This window comes from Leopardus geoffroyi, chromosome X, assembly GCF_018350155.1.
Source record: "Leopardus geoffroyi isolate Oge1 chromosome X, O.geoffroyi_Oge1_pat1.0, whole genome shotgun sequence".
Taxonomy (NCBI): Eukaryota; Metazoa; Chordata; class Mammalia; order Carnivora; family Felidae; genus Leopardus; species Leopardus geoffroyi.
The window spans coordinates 127,709,031-127,724,650 of NC_059343.1; the positions used below are offsets into that span (position 1 = coordinate 127,709,031).

A 15,620-nucleotide genomic window follows, 5' to 3' on the forward strand; every position below is an offset into this window, starting at 1 on the left:
CACATGAAATTTATTGTCAAATTGGTTTCCATACAACACCCAGTGCTCATCCCGACAGGGGCCCTCCTCAATACCCATCACCCACCCTCCCCCCCATCAACCCTCAGTTTGTTCTCAGTTTTTAAGAATCTCTTATGTTTTGGCTCCCTCCCTCTCTAACCTCTTTTTTTTTTTTTTAATGTATGCAAGTGGTACATTTTTGTCATTATGATTTTTGTAGTTTATGTCCAAGGGAAAGCCATCCCCACTGTAAAATTATAAAATTTGTCCCTCATGCCATCTTCTAGTACTTTGAAATGTTAACACACAAGGAATTTATTGTGGTGTGAAAGATGACATTGGTCTAATTTTGTCCCCTTCCCCCCAAGGTTCCTCAGGTGTCTCAATGTCATTTATTGACTAATCCATATGTGTCCGCTGAATCGAAATGTCGTCTTCACCAGGGTCTAAACCTGCATCTTCATTTCTTCTTGCACGTTTGTTTCTCCAGCAAATTTGGGCTAGGTGATCTGGGATGGCCTCTCTGAGGAAACGGCCTGAAGGATACAGTAGAGAAAGTTGGGATTGGTGTGGGAGAAGGGACAGACAGAGACAGAGGAAGACAGACAGACCGGCCGACAGAGAGATTTGATAGGCTCAGCTTGGATTGCCCTTCGAAGGGCGCAGGGAGAAACATGAGGACAAGAACGAGGTGAGAGAGAGAGACGTTAGGGCATCAGTGGATTAGGGGACTGTTGCACTGGGGATACTGGAGCATTTGGGGTTTTCTTCTTTCATTAAGAAAAACCTATTATAAATACTACTACTATGAATATTTTGTTTAAAAAGATTGTACAGGGGCACCTGGGTGGCTCAGTTGGTGAAGCGTCTGACTCTTGATTTTGGCTCAGGTCATGATCTCACAGTTCTTGGCATAGAGCCCTGCATAGGGCCCTGTGCTGAGCATGGAGCCATCTTGAGATTCTCTCTCTCTCTCTCTCTCTCTCTCTCTTTCTGCTTCCCCAACCCCCGCTCACGTGCATGTGTGCGCGCTCTCTCAAAAGAAATAAAAGAAATTGAAATATATTTCTATATATGTTTAAATATACACAACCCTAGTTTCGGTGGTGATGGAGTTTTCAGGTTATTGAGTTCACGATCTTGTAGGAACTGTACATTCCCCCATGACCTACTGATCCAGGTTTCTGTAATTACGGCATATTACCTGGTTAGCGGCTGAGGGAGCATTATTCTACTATGTAGGAGAGTGAAGGATATGGGGAGAAAGGCCCAGATGGGTGGCTGCAAAGTTGATGTCCAAAGTCGAGCACAAGTCCCATGTCCTCATGGGAGGGTAAGGTTTCTCAGCCAGGACACAAGCAGTGTTCTAAGGGACCAAGCCAGAGCTGTGCCTGGAGAAAGAGATGTAAAATGAAGAGCCAGAAGCCAGAGTCAAACCCAACTTGAAAGAGTACGTAAAGAACAATGGTGAAATTATTTGGGTTACTCGAGTCAGAAGAAAAAGAAAGCCGGTCTTGACCTTATTCTTAAGTCAAACAGTAAACAAAGCAGGATGCAAAATCCAGAAGCGAACAGCCACAACCACAAATAAACCAACACCAGTGTCTAATTACACAAAGGTGTTAAGCTCTGTTAGGGAAGAAAACATCATAAATAAAATGGAAAGACAAGTTAGGAAGACATGAGTAACCCAAAGGGCAAACTAAAGTGAGTATCTTCAAAACACAAGTGACCCTTAGCAAATAAATCCATAAAAGACACAAACAGCCCAGTAGAAGATTGTACAAATGACAGGACCATGGGATTCCTGGAATAAGGATTATAAACAGCCAATTTGGTACAGGGTATTGTTTACCAGTGGGAGCGTCTACATAGCGTGAATGGAAGCCTCCACTCTTGGATCCCCCACGGAACGTTTCCATGAGGATCTGCGCTCAAATAAGGACAGCCAGAAGGAAAGTAGCAAGCACAAAGCAGTTTATTAAGGACAGTGCACTCTCCAGGTGGCAGAGCGGACAGGCCCAGAGGTGTCTGGGGTTTGGGGTGTCTTTTCTCTGTATGTTTGCATAGGTTCCGGATGGGTCACAGCTAGGGGGGGTCTCCCACTGAGGGTGCTTCCCATCATATGAGCAACTCCTCCTACCGGTTGGGAGGGGGAGTTTTTCTGGCCCCACCCACAAGGTTCTGGCCAGAAGAGTCCATGGCCATCTTCCCTTGGGCGGGGAGAGTTGAAAACAAAACGATGTAAATCTATTATAATGAAGCTGTAGGTTACCCTGAGGCCAAGGTTGAAGAGGAGAGCCCCTGTTCTGCACCTGTGGCCCTTGGTCTGTCAACCTGGGGGTGTTGGAAGCCATAGGACCAGGATGTTAACAGCCACAAAGTCAGGACATTGTGCCCTCAGGCTTCTAACGTGTCACCTATTTAACACCGCCTTTGCCTCTGGCTCATGTCTAACCAACTGCCTACTTGATCGGTATGAACCTATGTATGCAAACAAGCAAAAGAAAAACCGTTATAAACGCAGATGAATATATCCTAGGAAAAAGTCTGGGAGGACACACGTAAAACTGGTCATGATGGTTACTGCAGACACTGAGTTTACGGGAAATTTTTACTTTCTAACAACACACCTTTGTGTAAGGCATGAGTGATTTTATAATACGCATACATTATAGTGGAAAAAAATTTAAATATCTAAGCGTTCGGAGCTGTAAGTGCACTATGATTCCAGTTTTGCTTTCCTACTTTAAATGTGTATGCACGTACATTTGGTTTTTTAAAACGTTTTTAAGTATATTCATTTTTTTTGAAAGACAGAGAGAGACAGAGAGACAGAGCACAGCAGGGGTGGGGCGGAGAGAGAGGGGGACACAGAATCCAAAGCAAGGCTCCAGGCTCTGAGCTGTCAGCACCAGAGCCCGACGCGGGACCCGAACTCACGAACCACAAGATCAGGACCTGAGCCGAAGTCGGACGCTCAACCGGCTGAGCCACCCAGGCGCCCGTGCACATACATTTGTAGTGCAAGAAGAAACCTGAAATAAACCATCAAAATGTTTACAGTGAGGTTCTCTCGCGGTGGTGAGGTTATAGAGGGCATTTTTTTTTCTTTTTTGGTCACTTTGTAAGTTTCTGTAACTGCACAACCTATGCAATGACCATGTTTTACTTCCATAAATAGAAAGCAGTGTTTTAGAATAAGGGGGGGGGGGGAAAGAGCAACAGAAATACTTGATCGTTGCTGAAAATGGGGGGAAACCTGGCACCCAAAATAGGATTCACCAAATGGATCACGTGCATGAAATTTCAAACTCCTGTGTGATTGGATTCACCCCCAAAGCACTGGCATGTGCCAGCCCCACCCTGGAGAAGATCTTCATGAGCTTACACACACGGGGGTAAATGCCTGGTGGGATGGTAGGCCGAAGGCCTTCCAGTGCCACCTTCATTCCAATCTCCGTGTTGGAGAGGTCAGCAAAGGGTACCTCCCGTGTCACCAGTTCCCACAGAAGCACTGCAAAACTCCCCGTGTCTGCTCAGCGTCTGTTTGTATCTTCAGGCTTCTTGTGCAGAGCTTCAGGGGCCACCCAGGCAGGTGCATACCTGCGCCCAGGGCATTGGAAGGAGAACCTGACGTCGGCCGTGCTGATTCGGGCAGTCATGTCCTCATCAATCATTACACTACGGCTGCTGAGTGCGTGTCGTGGGATGAGGGGCTCTAGAGTGTGTACGAGGGCCACGCCCCTTCCCATGTCCCATGCAAACGTCACAGCCTGGCTCTGGTCCACAGCAAAATTGGTGCCTTCGTGTAATACATTGTACAGGGAGGGATCCATACGGCATCCAGTGTGCGACGAGGGTGGGGTGTGGAGCAGGTGGAGACTGACAGGCACCTCGCACTGGGAGCACATTCGGATGTGAGAAACTCCTGAGCCGGGGACACTCCTCGTTGATTTGATGTGACCGGTGCCCAGGAGGCACTTTCTTTCCCGAGGGCCTTGAACAAAGCCCTCTTCACCTCCTTGTTTCGCATGCTGTAGATGACGGGGTTGAGCATGGGGGTGAGGACGACGTACGGCACAGGGAGCACCCGGTCCCGCAAGCCAGAGCACGCGGAGCTGGGGAGGATGTAGCAGAGGACTGGAGCGATGTAGAAAATGCAGACCACGGTGGTGTGAGCACCACAGGTGGAAAAGGCTTCTCTTCGGCCCTCAGCGGAGTGAATCCTGAGAATCGCAGCCACAACACGTACACAGGAGATCGCAACCGGGGCACGGGCTGCAAGAGCCAGCACGAAACTGAAGACGAACAGGGCAAGTTCGCTGGCCCACGTGCTTGAGCAAGAGAGTCCGGTCAGTGGAGGGAGGCCGCAGGAGAAGTGGGTGATGAGGCGAGGCCCGCAGAACCTCAGTGGAGCTGCAAGGACGGTGTGGGCGACCGCATCGGCCAAGGCAAGCAGGAGGGAGGTGGAAGCCATTCCTGCCCGGGTCCGTCCGACGGCCCATGAGGACTAGGTGGTGCGGTGGCCGGCCGATGGCTGCATAGCGGTCATAGGCCATGGCTGTGAGCAGGAAGCACTCCCAGGGAGCCAGGAAGTGGAGAAAGAAGATCTGGGGAAGACAAGCACAATAGGGCACGGTCCGCACTGCTGCCAGCAGGTGTTCCAGCACCTGAGGCCCCGTGCTGGAGATATAGGCAGTGTCCAGCAGTGAGAGGTTGACTAAGAAGTCGTACATGGGAGTGTGGAGTCGGGAGTCCATCACAGTAAGGCTGGCAATGCCCAGCCACGCTGTGGACCAGCAGAAAGATCACAAAGAGCAAGGGCCTCAACGCCTCTGCGTCGGCCAGCCCTTCCAGAAGGAACAGCGACACTCGGGTCTCATTCCCCAGCTGCCCGGAACCACGCGCAGAAACCTGCACCTGTAGAGTCCAACTCAGAGTCAGATGAGGATCCAAGTGTGGAGTTCCAATTTGCACAAGGCAGCAGGGGTGAGGGAAGGTCCAGAGACAACAACAACAAGAAAAAGAGACAGGTTTCAAGCTTAAGAAAATAAGACTCAGAACCGGGGGAGTGAGGCTAGGTTCAGGAGGCCAGCGGTAAGGTAGAGGTCAGTAGAATGGAATCGGTAACCCCACACCAAGACAAGGTGCACAGACCTTGAAGCCACGGTGCATGCACCTCCTGTAAGGATATCAAAGTCACTCCCTCAGAAGCTTCGACCTGAATAAGGACCCTAGACCTCGTAATTACCTGCAGTGGTCCCCTTATTTCACCCTCACCAACCCAGCAGAGCCCCAACTCAGGAGCAGTGATAGGACACTAGTCAGGTCCCTCCTCCTCCCGCTCTGAACCTTTCAGTGCCTCCCATCTCACTCAGCGTCAAAGCCAAGTCCCCCCGGCGACCTACCAGGCCCTCTGTGATACGCTCTCCCTCCTCTCCTCTCCTCTCCTCTCCTCTCCTCTCCTCTCTCTCCTCTCTCCTCTCCTCTCCTCTCCTCTCCTCTCCTCTCCTCTCTGACCATCGGGCAAGAAGTCTGTCAGCTCCGTGCCCCATATCACATCTTCGGACTGGCCCACAGCAGCAAACGCCCTTGCCTATTCCCTGCCTCGGTGGAAGAGAGCCCTGCCCTCCTATCCAAGGCTAGCTTGTCCGATTTCCCCAGCTGCTCTCTTCATTGTGCCAGCCCTGCTCGGCAACCCTTTTACATGGGAATGTGCTAAATGCCACTCGACTGTTCACTCTCAGATGGTTTATTTTATGTTATCTCGATTTCGCCTCCATGAAAAAAGGAAGCAAAATAAAGACTTTTTCGGACATATAAAAGCTGAGATTAACTCGTTGTCAGCGGAAAACCTGCACTACAACAAATGTTAAAGGTTGTTCTCCACAAGCAAGGATGATACCACGTGGGAACTTGGACCTACGTGAAGTAATGAAGAGGGTTCCAGAATTGGAAAGTATGTGGGTAAAAGTAAACATTTTTTCTCCCTTCAAAATGTCTCTCAATCGTCGCAAACCATCTAAAGCAAAATATTGACAACACGGCGTGGGGTGTATAACTGCTATAGAAATAAAAGGTATGACAACAATAGCACAAAGGACACCAGTGGGTAGTTGGAAGGGTACTGCTGTAATGCTCTTACGTTACGTGCGAAGTGATTTGAAATGACTTGAAGGTGGTCTATAATGAGGTAAAACACATATTAGGATCCCTAGAACCCGAGGCTTAATATGCACACTTCTCTGGCGGAGAGAAAGTGAATTTCTAGAAATTACTCAATCTGAAAGGAGTCACGAAAAGACAGAGAGGGGAACACAGAACACATGGGGCAAACAGAAAATAAATAGCAGGATGGTAGATTTAAACTCAACGATATCCCTCGTTACATTTATTCTAAATGGTCTAAACGTGGCAACTAAAACACGGAGATTGCCAGACTGGATAAAAAGGCAAAGCAAAACTATATGCTACGCATAGGAAATGCGCTCTATGAAGACACAGATACGGTAAAAGTAAAAAGATGGGCAAAGATACACCATGCAAGTCTTCTAATAAGAAAGTGTGAGTAGCTATGTTAAGAGCAGGCAGAACAGACTTCAGGACAAGGAATACGATGGGATGGAGGACGTTTGCTACCGATAGAGGGGTCACTTTGTGAAGAAGACATAAAATCAAAACCTAAATACATAGTAGGAAAGAAAGAATGAAGCTAAGAGGAGATATGAATAAAACGTTAAATGGACAAACAATAGAGGAAAATCCATGAAGCTGAAAGCCTTTTTTTCCTTTCTTTCTTTTCTGTTTTAATGTTTATTTTTGACACAGAGAGAGAGAGACAGGGCGCGAGTGGGGGAGGAGCAAAGAGAGAGGGGGGACACAGAATCCGCAACAGGCTCCAGGCTCCAGGCTCTGGGCCGGCAGCACAGAGTCCGATGCGGGGCTCGAACCGACGGACGGACCGTGAGATCATGACCTGAGCCGAAGTCAGACCCTTAACCGACTGAGCCACTCAGGCGCCCTGTCCCCCACTTTTTAAAGGTTTTATTCATTGTTGAGAGAGTGCATGTGGGGGAGGGGCAGGGAGAGGGGGACAGAGGATCTGAAGTGAACTGCGCTGACAGCAGCAAGCCCCATGTGGGGCCTGAACTCACCAACTGCCAGATCGTGACCTGAGCCAAGTCGGACGCTCAACCGACTGAGCCACCCAGGTGCCCCTGAAAGCTTCTTAAAAAAAAAAAAAAAAAAAAAAAACATACCAGGGGCGCCTGGGTGGCTCAGTCGGTTGAGCGGCCGACTTCGGCTCAGGTCATGATCTCGCGGCCCGTGAGTTCGAGCCCCGCGTCGGGCTCTGTGCGGACAGCTCGGAGCCTGGAGCCTGTTTCAGATTCTGTGTCTCCCTCTCTCTGACCCTCCCCCGTTCATTCATGCTCTGTCTCTCTCTGTCTCAAAAATAAATACACGTTAAAAAAATGTTTTTCTAAAAATACCAATAAAGCTGATTTTGAAAAATAAAGTGTAACCAGGGAATGTTAGGAACAATATTTGTGGGTAAGTTTCCCAATTTAGATGAAATGGACAAATTCCTTGAATGACACAAATTACCAAAACTGACTCAAGAAGAAATAGAAGACCCGAATATCCCTACATCTATGAAAGCAATGGAGCCGAAAACTCCAGGCCCCCGTGGCTTTACTAGTGGCTACCACCAAATACTTAAAGGAGAACTATCACCAATCCCACACAAATGCTTTCAGGAAGCAAAGGAGGAGAAACATTTCCCAAATCATCTTATGAGGCCAGCATTACACAACCCCAAAACCAGACGAAGACATTGCAAGAAAAGAAAACCACAGAGCAATATCCTTCATGAAGTCACACACACAAAAGAACTTGATTCGATATTAGCAAATTCAACCCAGCAACATACAAAGAGGATGATACCATCATGGCCAAGTGGGGTTTATCCCAAGAATTGGTTTTCATTAAAAACAAAAAAGTCAATCAGTGTCATCTGTCATATTAAGAAAACAAAGGAGAAAAAACATGTGATCATTTCAACAGACACAGAAAAAAAGCATCAGACGATATCCAACAACCACTCATGACAAAAACTCTCGGAAAACTAGGACTAGAGGGAAACGTTCTTAATCTGATAAAGGGAACCTACAAAAATCCTACAGCTAACATGATACTTCATGGTGAAAGATAGAATCACCGCCCCCGCTCCCTCGCCCGCAAAGTTTGAGAAACAAGGTATGGATGTTCACCACTTCCATTCAACACTGTCCTGGAAATCCTAGGCAGTGCACTAGGCAAGAAAGAGGAATAAAAGTAGTGACACAGGTTGCAAAAAAAGAAACGGGATTATCTTTATTCAGAGATGACATGCTTGTTTACGTAGAAACCCCTAAGCGGTGTACAAAAAAAAGAAGAGTGACATTTTAAAAAATCACTACCATTTATAATAGCATCCCCAAACATGAAGTATTTGGGGACACATGTAATAACATATGTGCAAAACCTTTACGGTGAACACTAGAAACTATTGATAAGTGAAAGAAAGCTTACAAAAATGGAGAAACGCATCCTATGCGTGGAGCGGAAGATCCTGTATTCTTTTTTCTTTTAGCGTTTATTTATTTATTTTGGAAGAGACAGAGAGAGCATGAGCAGGGGAGGGGCAGAGAGAGAGAGAGAGGGAGCGAGAGAGGGAGGGAGGGAGAGAGAGAGAGAGACAGAGAGAGAGAATATCCCAAGCAGGCTCCGAGCTGTCAGTGCACACCCCGACTCTGGGCCCGGTCTCACAAACTGTGAGATCATGACCTGAGCCGAAATCAAGAGTCAGACGCTTAATCGACTGAGCCACCCAGGTGCCCCAAGGCCCTGTATTCTTAAGATGTACACTCCCACCACACCATTCTAGAAATTCATTGCAAACCCAGTAAAAATCGTGATAACGCAGAAATGGACAAGCTGATTCCAAAGTGTACATCCAAATGCAAAGAACCTGGAATAGGCAGCTCGAACTTGCAAAAGAGGAATAAAGTCGGAAGACAGAAGGATGGCTAAAAGAGGATACAGACAGAATGGAAAGTTCACATGTCACCGGTGGGACTGTAAATTGGTATGATCCCATCGGAAAACAGTGCTTCCGTTTCTTATACAGTCACACTTACGCTTACCGCGTGACCCAGAAATCCCACTTCTGCTATTTACACAAGGGAATTAAAAATATATGTGCGTGCAAAGACTTGTACGTGAATCTTCGTATCAACTTGATTAACAATAACCGCAGTTTGGAAACAAGCCAAACGTCCAATAGCAGGCGAGTGGTTAAGCCTAAGTTACGGTACCTCCACGCAATGGAATACCGGTCAGCAACAAAGAAGGATGGACATACTGTGTGATTCCTGGAAAGTCCAGAAAAGGCAGAATCTAAGCTGAATTTGCTGTGTGGGGGCAGACTGTAGAGGAGGACATTGTCTGCACGGAGGCACAAGGGCGACTGTGAGAGCGATGGGAATGTTCTGTATCTCGGCTTTGGTTGTGGACACCTTTGTCGTAACTCATGAAACCGTACGCTTAAATGTGTGCAACTTCCCATACGTGCATTTTGCCTCAAATAAGCTGAGCAAAAACAAAAAAAGAGAAGGGACAAACAAAAACTGAATAGCAAAATGGCAGACTTAAATCCGACCACATCGGTAATGGTATTAAATGTGAATTTGCCAAACAGTCCAATTTAAAAGCAGACATCGTTAGAAGGGTGCTTTTTTTAAGTGACCAAACTACACGCTGTCTACGTGAGCCACATTCAAGATACAAAGACACCAATAGGTTAGAGGTAAGAGGATGGAAAAGGACTTACGAATAAATAGTGAGCAAAGAAGCCTGATGTGGTTATATCGATATTAGAGAAATCAGACTTTGAGGAAAACGGTGTTACCAAAGATGAAGGGATGCGTTTCATACTAGTAACAGCAGCAGTGAATCCATCTGGAAGAGAAAGTGATCATAAATATGTCTGTGCCTAAGGACACACCTTCAAAATACACGGGGCGCCTGGGTGACTCAGTCGGTAAGCGTCTGACTTCGGCTCAGGTCATGATGTCACCGTTGGTGAGTTCCAGCCCAGCGTCGGGCTCTCTGCCCGTCGGCACCGAGCCTGCTTTGGATCCTCTGTCCCCCTCTGTCTCTGCCCCTCCCCCGCTGGCTCTCTCTCTCTCCCCCTCTCTCAAAATAAATGCACTTAACACACACACACACACGCACACACACACGCGCGCGCGCGCGCGCGATGCAAGAATTTTTAAGATTAATAGGTGAAAGGGACAAGTCCAAAATCACGGTTGGAGATTTTAACATCCTCTCTCAGCAAGCGAGAGAGAGAGACAACACACTCTGTTCAAAGAAATAGAGCAGGGATTGGCAAACTACCGCCTCCTGGCCAAATCCAGCCCGGGGCCTCTTTTATGTGAAAAGTTTGTTGTCCCCCGACATAGAACATACGATCAGTGGTATCACCTACCTTGACCGATGTCTTTAGAACACTAAACAGGAGATGTGAATTTCACATGTGTGTCCACTACACATTCTTTTCAAGTACAAGTATGTTCGCCAAGATAAAGCATTTTCTGAGCCACGGACCAATCCTCAACACATTTCAACGTCCAGGATTGAAATTTAACCCGGTACGTCTCTGACCAGCCTTGCCTTGTTCTTGATTCTAGAGGGAAAGCTTTCAACCTCTCACTGTTGCGTATGATGTCAGCTGTGGGTTTTGTCGTTATGTGGGCTTTGTGGTATTGAGCTATACAACTTCTCTGCCCCCATTCGTGGAGGGTTTTTATCATGGAAATATGTTCTATTTTGTCAAATGCGTTTTCTGCACCTAGGGAGATGATCATATGGTTTTTATCTTTCATTCTAACGATGCGGTGCTTCGTTTATAGACAGGCATGTGTTGAAAGATCCTTGTTTTCCGGCTGCAGGTTCCTCCCGCCCGTGCCTGGAGATGAGAGCTGCCTGCCCCGTAGACAGTGACAAAGAACAGGGCAGACACAGACAGTCCGAGGCTCAGGCTGAGGCGCTCCCTGGTGACGTTGCTCATTGAAATGCTTCCACCAGCCACAGGCCGCTCTAGACACTGGCCACCTTCTTGCTGTGACACCTGCCTCCAGGACAAGGCAGCTGTGCCTTTACTTTCCTCACTTGTCCCGAGGACCTATTCGGAGACGCTCAGGTACACATTCGTAACTATAGAGTCACGGCGTTCTCCACAGCTCAGTCTCTCTCTGCTGACAGTGCTAATTCTCCCTCAGGCAAGGCTCTGTTCCTCCTCTCTCCGTTTTAGAGACTCACCTCGTGCACCGGGGCGTCGCCCATTCCCCTCCTCAGCCACTCGGGTGCCTTGTACGTGGCCCCACTGTTGTGCTAAATAAGAGAGTCTTGGAGGAGAAGGCAAAGGGTAATGGACTTCATGTCCCCTCCCCACCTCAGGGAGACCTCTTCCCCTTTTTGTTTTCCTCAAGGACCCTTGTCAGGACTTTAGGGAAGCAAGCAGCAGCGTAATAAACTGGAAAAACACTTTGGGGAAGGATGAGACATGTGAGAGCCAACCACAAGGAGCTCTGAGAGTTGTGGGTTCGGAACCTCAGGGAATGAGGCCTCTGATGACACGGGAGTATAGAATGGGCAGTGCGGCCGACCCAGCCAGCTGTCCCAGCGCTCTTCTCCACAGATCTGAATCAAGGCCGATAAGCCACAAAGTCCTACTCTGCAGGTATTATACATGACTACGTCCATGCTAGTATAAAACTAAAACAAAAATTCTAACATGTGGACGGTAGTTAATGTCCTGAATAACAGGACATAATTTTTTTTCTCCCATCGCCTAACTTGTCTTCTTCAATTGCCTTCTAGTACTTGAGTATCTGAATGTCAGAATCTCTCCCCCTACCTGAGAACAAAGGCGAGAATAGGAGAAGGCGTAGATGCTAAAAATAAACCCAGACTTAGAACAGTAGCAGTTACCATTTGATCACCAAAAAAAAAAAAAAAAAAAAAAAAAATGTGGATCTGAAGCACCCAAGGGCCAGTAGAGGCAAAAGATGCGGCCTCAGTAAGGAAACGGCAGCTGCTGCAGGAATCACTGTCATATGGGGGGGACACAGAGTTGGGTCCAGCCACCTTTTCACTGCTGCGGATTTGTGAAAAAGGGGGGCATGATGATCTGCATGGTCCGTATCACTAGGTAAAGCTGGCCAAGACAGGAGGTGATGGACATTTGGAGCTGGCCAGGGTCATCGGCAGTCAAGCGGCTACAAGGTAGGAAAAAATAAGTCAAGTTAGGGGGCAGGTGGGGCACATTCCCCGCTCCGCCCCTTCACACAGCAACGATCCTAGAGCACCACACTCCTTCCTTCGACTCACTCCTTTCCTGTTTCCCTTGTCTCCATTACAGCTCCTCCGGAATTGACCTTGTCCCTGGTCACCTGCCACCACCCTCTCCCTGGACCGTTCTAGAACTAACACAGTCAGGATGCTGCCGTTCACATGGAGCTCCTTCCGAACTGGCTCCTGGAGCTCCTCGTTTGGAGTCAGGAACCTGTGGGCAATCTCCGCATCCATGGCCGAGGGGAAAGGTATAGTGAGGGTGCTGGTGGAGACTGGGTTAAGGCACCATCCACAGTACTAATTTTGCCTGTGCCTCAGGCCTCCTCTTCAGTGAGGCCTGCCTTCCCCACCCCAGGCTGACCCTCAGGCTGTCCACAACCTCCCACCCTATACAGCCAGGCCACCCCGGATAGCATTGTCCCTACCGCTTCAGTCCCATCAGGCGGTCCACCCCACTCCCCATCCTCTGTCAGCACAGGCCAAACCCTAGCCGATACCCTCCAGGAGCCCGGAGCTCCCTCCTGCTCCCCTTTCAACTCCACTTCCCCAAGTCTCCCCCCACACCCCACCCCGCCGCGCGCCAAACCACCTCCAGCCCATCCCCCTGCCGTCCAGCCCGCTGGGACTCCTTGAATAGGATACAACTGAAGCAGTCGGTTACCAGGACCTCTAGCGCCAGGCGCGGCATCTCCACCGGGACCTGGTGTGTAGGGTGCCCGCTCCATCTGGAGAGCGCCACCAGAGGCGGCACCTACCTTTCCCACAATGCTGGTTCTTTCCGGATTGCTCAGGCCTCCGGGGTTGCTGGGATGGCCAGGGTCACAGGCACCGCCCGAACCACCAGGGACTCTGGGGCCACTGACACCACGAGGTCCACCTGGCACACACTGGCCACCACCTGCTGCGCCCACCACCACGCCCACGGCACCTGTGCCTTCGTCTGCTGCCCTCACGGGGCCTCCACCAGCCACCTGAGACCCAACTTTGAATCCTCCCACCCTCTCAAGGCATCACTGAAGGACAAAGCGCTCTCTCACAATGCTTCACCCCTTTACTCCACAATGCAATTCCGGATGCCCAGAGCAACTGTCCACACGGACCACTGGTATTGCCTCCTGACCGGTGATTGGTTCCCACCAAGCAGTCCCTTCTGTAGCCAATCAGTTCTCACTTAGGAAGCTCCAGCCCTTAGAGTGCCACGACACCCTAGGGCGTCTGCCCAAATGGGCACCCGCGTGGATGCGTCTGCCTGAACCAGCCGTGCCACGAGCCTTCGACGGCCCGCCAGCTGCGATATCCAGGAAGCCTCTGCCTGACACTACTCCCCACACGGCGGTGCGGCTCATGGTCCCCACTGTCCATGCCCAAACAGACTGCCATGGCCCAACTCCTAAAGCCTCTGAGCACGTGACACAGCTGTGGAGAACTCCGTGACTCTATAGTTACGAATGTGTACCTGAGCGTCTCCGAATAGGTCCTCGGGACAAGTGAGGAAAGTAAAGGCACAGCTGCCTTGTCCTGGAGGCAGGTGTCACAGCAAGAAGGTGGCCAGTGTCTAGAGCGGCCTGTGGCTGGTGGAAGCATTTCAATGAGCAACGTCACCAGGGAGCGCCTCAGCCTGAGCCTCGGACTGTCTGTGTCTGCCCTGTTCTTTGTCACTGTCTACGGGGCAGGCAGCTCTCATCTCCAGGCACGGGCGGGAGGAACCTGCAGCCGGAAAACAAGGATCTTTCAACACAGGCACGTCTATAAACCCCGCCCTCGGCCGCCTCCCCAGCAGCTGCTGCCTCTCCAGCGGCTGCTCCCCCACCAATCGTCGCCAGGCGCTGTGACGTGTGACCCCACTGCACCCACGCAAACCAGTCCTACCTCAGCTCCACCCCCTCCCCACACCCCTAGCCCTTCCCCAGACCTCGTGGGAGGCCGCCAGACACCACGGCCTGTTGTCCAGAGGGCCCTGCCTCTTCCTTGGGCTCAGTGTCCCCAGCACGTGGGGCTCCACGACCTCGCAGCGGTTCGTGGAGGGAGATGGGCCACGGCCCAGACGGACACGGCCCCGCACCCCGTCCCCTTCCCCGGTACAGGTGGACACACCAAAGCGGCCTTTGGAGGGGGCGACTGAGCACAGGTGCGGGTCAGACCGGCGGTCTGGGAAGGTCACGAAGCGGCTCCCGTCGGGGGGCAAGCCTGCCAGTAGGAGGCAAGGAGGGAAGGGATGGCGACTGGAGCTAAAGTAGTCAGTGGCCACGGAGAACAGGGATGCGGTCGCATAGGAAAAACCACAGTGCAAAAGGGAAATCACTAAAATCCCAACTTACCAAGCTGCTGTATACGTGCGCGGAAATCCTGCAACGGTAGCCTGACGTGTAAACACCTCGTATCTCTGTGTGGTGGGACTGAGGGTGGTCCCCACTTCTTTTTTGTGTATTTCTCCCCCAAAAGGTTCAGAATGACTTTACATGACCTTTAGTGTTTTCAATTCTTTGACATCCTTGTGTGCGTGATCTCTACGCCCCACGTGGTGCCGGCACTCACGACCCAGTGAGTGCTTCCACAAGTCAGGCTTGAGAGAGCAGATGATGCCATCCAGGGCGCCGGGCAGCAGCACTCCCCGCACCAACAGCACGACGAGGACCACGCAGGGGAAGGTAGCCGTGAAGTACACGATCTGGGGTGGGGGGGGGGGACGGTGGGGGGGGGGGGACCTGCTCAGAAGGGGCCCTGCGGCCCCGCCTCCCCACTTAGGGGCCCCCAGCCTCAGCAGGGGGGCAGGCGGGCCACACTCCCCCCACTGTGGTACGGTCCGCTCCGAGGTCAAGCGGGAGGCCAGCCTGCAGCCCCCCCTTCTACTCCTCAGAGCCTGGGCTCCTCCCGAAGGAAGCGGGGTGCTCAGCTGGCCATCGGCCGCCCCCGCAAGGACAGGTCAGCTGTAGAGAGGGAGGGCGGAGGCAGGACCTTCCCCGGGTGGGGAGCAGGACATCGGCCTGGAGGCAGGTCCCATGCCTCCTGTGGTTCTCTGCACAGAGGCAGGGTCCTGGGCAGGACGGAGTGGACTGGGCCGGCCGGAGACAGAGGCGACAGCGAGGTGACCGCGAAGACCTCTGCCTCCGTCCCACCCTCAGCAGAGCAGGACAGGTAGGCAAGGGAGGGCCACGGGCCGGGTCCCCCCAGGCTGGCCGCCAAGCAGAGAGTGAGGAAGTAGCGAGTGAGGAAGAGAG

General features: G+C 50.8%; 2 protein-coding genes and 2 long non-coding RNA genes across 4 annotated transcripts; 2 read left to right on the plus strand and 2 right to left on the minus strand.

The window, feature by feature from the left end:
• Positions 1-3,153: 3,153 nt before the first annotated feature.
• On the minus strand, positions 3,154-11,218 carry LOC123594007 (olfactory receptor 3A3-like). Its single transcript, XM_045470560.1, is given in 3 exon segments — positions 3,154-4,495; positions 4,497-4,923; positions 10,535-11,218. Coding segments are annotated over 2 exon segments (993 nt in total). The 5' UTR covers positions 4,764-4,923; positions 10,535-11,218; the 3' UTR covers positions 3,154-3,769.
• On the plus strand, positions 11,134-12,579 carry LOC123594029. Its single transcript, XR_006710648.1, has 3 exons — positions 11,134-11,248; positions 11,538-11,788; positions 12,470-12,579. It is a non-coding gene; the product is annotated as an uncharacterized LOC123594029 (long non-coding RNA).
• Positions 12,028-13,504, minus strand: LOC123594023 (EKC/KEOPS complex subunit LAGE3-like). The gene is made up of 3 exons (XM_045470580.1): positions 13,045-13,504; positions 12,539-12,664; positions 12,028-12,326 (listed from the first exon to the last, which is right to left on the minus strand). Exons 1-3 carry the CDS (start codon positions 13,125-13,127, stop codon positions 12,200-12,202), a joined length of 336 nt encoding a protein of 111 aa, XP_045326536.1. The 5' UTR covers positions 13,128-13,504; the 3' UTR covers positions 12,028-12,199.
• Positions 13,505-14,349: 845 nt separating this feature from the next.
• On the plus strand, positions 14,350-15,535 carry LOC123594031. The gene is made up of 3 exons (XR_006710650.1): positions 14,350-14,530; positions 14,945-15,050; positions 15,427-15,535. It is a non-coding gene; the product is annotated as an uncharacterized LOC123594031 (long non-coding RNA).
• Positions 15,536-15,620: the final 85 nt, after the last annotated feature.

Bases quoted from the DNA above. Each gene is read 5' to 3' on its own strand.
- LOC123594023 (XM_045470580.1), bottom strand. From the start codon at position 13,127: ATGGAGCGGGCACCCTACACACCAGGTCCCGGTGGAGATGCCGCGCCT. The intron at 12,665-13,044 runs GTATCCTATTCA...AGTCTCCACCAG, and splicing joins GGTAACCGACTGCTTCAGTT to CACCCTCACTATACCTTTCC. The intron at 12,327-12,538 runs GTTAGTTCTAGA...CCTACCTTGTAG, and splicing joins AACGGCAGCATCCTGACTGT to CCGCTTGACTGCCGATGACC.